Here is a 3951-nt window from a genome sequence, read left to right on the forward strand (position 1 = left end):
TCACAATAATATAAATTTTGTCTTATTTCTCATGGCCTATATTCTTATGGGACGAAGGAACCAATTTTTTTTATCGAATATCAAACATAGAGCTTATATTTGCAAATTGGATCTAGTGTTTGAACTACTCCCAATTAAAAACTTAATTTCAGTACTCCCTCTGTCCTAAAGTAGTTGAGTAGTACCTTTTTGAATTGTCCAGGTAGGTGAGGTATTTCTTTTTTAGGTAAAAACTTTATCTTCTCTCATATTTTATTATCTCTTACATTATTATCTCTATTAATTTACTTCCTCTACTTTAACCATTAACACATCTATTTATTAAATCTTGTACTTAAAATAAATGCTCCAACTAAATTGGGATGGAAGGAGTAGTAATTTTTTAAAAATTCGATTCATTGATAATTTCAGCTATTAAGAATAGTCTACATATAAATAAGACGTGTCACATCGATTGATGGAAATTTAAGGGATCTTACTTGCCACTCTATCCAAAGTTAAATTTTTACAAAAATGGAGGGTAAAGGATGGGGCAGGCTGCCAATCCTATCCCTTTGTTCCACATTAAGCCCAGACAGGGGCATGTTTGCTGTCTGTGTTTGGATTGAATTATAAGGCCATGAATATGATCCTCATCCAACTTCAACAAAGAAAATACTGAAATCAAAATTGAAGACTGGTATGAGAATGAGCATAGTATAATACATAGAGAGAGGCCATTGAAATAATGTGTTTCCATGTTGCAACTGCAGGAAATGAGATGAGAGTAGAGAGATTTGTACAAAAACTATGATCCCATTTCACAAAAAAGCAATGGTAGTAGAATGTGCATCCATGGTGACTCCCCATCCTTATACTTGATGTGGCGGCCACTGCACTCGCTCCGGTGGGCAAGGCACCGGAGCAGGATGTGCGATAAAGGTCGGGACCTTGTTGCCCGGCATCACCACCGATACTTCTCTTGCATTTACACTTACCTGCAACCAATTTATTCTCTCAAGTTCTAAATGTTGTATAGAAATGTCACATGTTAAGTGCCATCAATTACTCTGTTTTTCAACTCTCAAGATTCTAAACATATGCTCAAAGCCTCAAATTAGTACTTCTCCACAAATTAGTAATGCATTTTCTTTTAAGTAACCTAATTAGATGCTCTTGTGGTGACAGTAGATAAACACAAAGACAAGAACATTGTCTAGACAAGTAATCTGATTAGGACAATTCAATTAAAAAACATAGGCAAGTAATACAATTGAAGGTGGGGTTGTATTATTGAAAATAGGAAGAGAGAAAAAACAAAGGGAAATAGAAGGTTGGGAGGGTGTCCCCAAAACAGGGATTCGGCAATAAATATAGGTATGTGATGGTCCAAATATTAAATTAAGTGGGTCTCTATCCAAGAATGAACAATTTCATTTATTTACAAGATTATAGAAGAAGAATACTATAGAATTGAGAATAGCTAAACTTGCCATCAATGCAAATAGGGACCATTTCCAAAATAATGACATATCCTCTCTATTCTCCCTGCACCAACACATGCACTTTATTTTTCCATCTAATGAAAAGAGAGGTTAAACTAAATGGGACTCACTTTGGGAGATGAGGGGAAGCGGAGCTTGGAATTGAAGGCGACAATATGGCTCTGGGACTCGAGGTCGGAGTGGCGGCGGCGGGAATCGGGGGGAGAGGTGGTTCTGAGGAACTTCTCGAAGATGGCCATGACAAGGAACATGGAGATGAGGATGGCGGTGGCGACGAACCCAAACGACACCGCATTGACAGAGTTGTCGAAGTGGGTCCAGTGATCATCTTTCTGGATGTAGAGGGGAGCGCCGCCAGGGGCCGGCGCCCAACCGCCCCAACCCTCTTCTACCACGCCCATTTAATGATTGAACTCTTTGATTTGGAAGGCTTTTTGGAGGGTTTTAATGGGGGTTTTGTCGTGCCATCAAAGCACCAGTCTTTTAACTGAAAGCTCCACCCACCGCTACTTCTCAAATTAGATTCTCTCTCTAGAGAGAGAAAGTGAAAAGCTCGCCGGAAGTTTATAAATGTAGGGTGCTTTGGGATTTGAGAGATGAGAGAGAGAGAGAGAGAGAGAGAGAGAGAGTGAAGAATGAAGATGTATAGAAATAAAGAAGAAAGAAAGAGAGTAATCTCGAATTGGAGCTGTGCTCTATTTCTGTTGAGACTCGAAAGCAACGTCATCAAATATATATAGTTGACTCGCAGTTGCCCAACTTAAAATTTTAAAAAATTTACTACTAATAATTACTGCAGAAAATAGTACTCCAGCAACATAAGGCCACCAGCAACGCGCCACGCGGGTGGCTCGTATTCCGTCACGGAGGGACGGGACGGCGACGTGACGCGTTGCAGCGCCCCGTCTCGTCCCCAGCCCGTTCCGCGTTCCGTCACAGTGTGACGAGTGGCGAGACGTCTCGCCATGAGCCGAGGTGACGTGGCGCGCCCCGGCGCCATGCGTGACGCCCACTCGCCGGCCCGCGAGTGGGCATCACCACGCTGACGCAATAAATCATTTAAAAAAAATTGAATTAAATAAAAAAAATTAAAAATTAAAAACGGTAATATTACTGTTTATAGCCGTTTTCCATTTTTTTTTATTTTTTTACTCTATAAATACTCCTAATTCATCCTCATTTCACACGCAACTACACATCTATTCTTCCAAATCATCTCAATTTCCTCTCCAATTTTCATCGAACATTTCATCACAAAATGTCCGGTGATTGAATCTTCGACGGTGGCGGCTCCGACGGGTGGGATCTCAACGCGTTCGGCGACTGGGGGAGCATGTACAACACATTGGGTGGTTCCATTTCGTCAACGCCGGGCACCCAGGGTTCGTCGACGCAGGGGGTACCAACCACCCAATTTTGACGTGGATGCATACGTCCGTCCCTCCGCCCCGCGGTATTCGCAGGGATCATCCCAGATTCGGGAGGATTATTCCGTTGAACCCACTCCGGAAGAAGGCTGAGGCGGTGGAAGCTCCAGGACGGAGGCGGACGAGGAGGATGAGGAGGATCTAGGCCGGCATCCGTACGGCCCCAAAGAAAAGCTGGCGGTGTACAACGTCTGGATCAACGTCTTGTACGATCCCATCGTCGGGAATCAACAACCCAGGAAGTGCTTCTGGGAAAAGGTCACCGAGGCCTACCACCAGATTAAGCCGAAGAGGTCCTCCCGTCGCACATATAAGATGCTCAGCGCTCACTTTGACCCAGTCGACAGAAAGGTTAAACGATTCTGCGCCATCCACAAGAATGAAGCGGCTCATTACCAAAGTGGAGCCACGGGAGCCGTCATTCTGAGGTCGGCTTTATTGGTCTACTACGATGACACCGGGAAACAATTCAAATATGTAGATGTTTGGGAGGTCGTCAAGGATGAGGAAAGGTGGGCCGGCGGTGTGTGGTCCAGCACGGGCTCAACCTCGAAGCGAACGAAGCACACGGCGAGTGGACAATACTCATCTAGTGAGGGAGATTCGGGCAGCGGGCCACAAGAGTTTGCCTCGCAGGAGGTTGAGACCCCGGCGGACGATGCCGGGGGTTCCTCCCGTGGGCGCCGTCGGCCGCAAGGGAGAAATGCGGCGAAGGCGGCTAGAGGGAGGAGGGGCCGAGCCGAATCAAGCCAGGCGGCTCGGGCTCGGGGGACCCCCAACTCCCTTATAGCCATGTACATGACCACCACAATGGCGAACACTTCCCGCATGACGTCCGTCCAAAACCAAGCCTGGCTTAACGGAATTACGTTTATGCCAGCACACCTTGGCATTTCGCCTCCTCATGGCTTCAGTGCACCTCCACCGCCTTCGGGGGATGATTCGCTGGCGGAGTAGTTTTTTTTATTTTCTATAAAATTGTATTTTAAATTATGTCATTTTTATTTTTTTAGGATTTTAATTATGTCTTTTTTTTTATT

At 44.7% G+C, this 3951-nt stretch overlaps 1 protein-coding gene across 1 annotated transcript; it reads right to left on the reverse strand.

Moving 5' to 3' along the window:
* Positions 1–655: 655 nt before the first annotated feature.
* Positions 656–2171, reverse strand: LOC121811503. The gene is made up of 2 exons (XM_042212379.1): positions 1595–2171; positions 656–977 (listed from the first exon to the last, which is right to left on the reverse strand). The coding sequence occupies exons 1-2, from the start codon at positions 1883–1885 to the stop codon at positions 852–854; spliced, it is 417 nt and encodes a 138-aa protein (XP_042068313.1). The 5' UTR covers positions 1886–2171; the 3' UTR covers positions 656–851.
* Between the last annotated feature and the right edge of the window lie 1780 nt (positions 2172–3951).

The sequence above is a fragment of the Salvia splendens genome, chromosome 7, assembly GCF_004379255.2.
Source record: "Salvia splendens isolate huo1 chromosome 7, SspV2, whole genome shotgun sequence".
Classification (NCBI taxonomy): domain Eukaryota; kingdom Viridiplantae; phylum Streptophyta; class Magnoliopsida; order Lamiales; family Lamiaceae; genus Salvia; species Salvia splendens.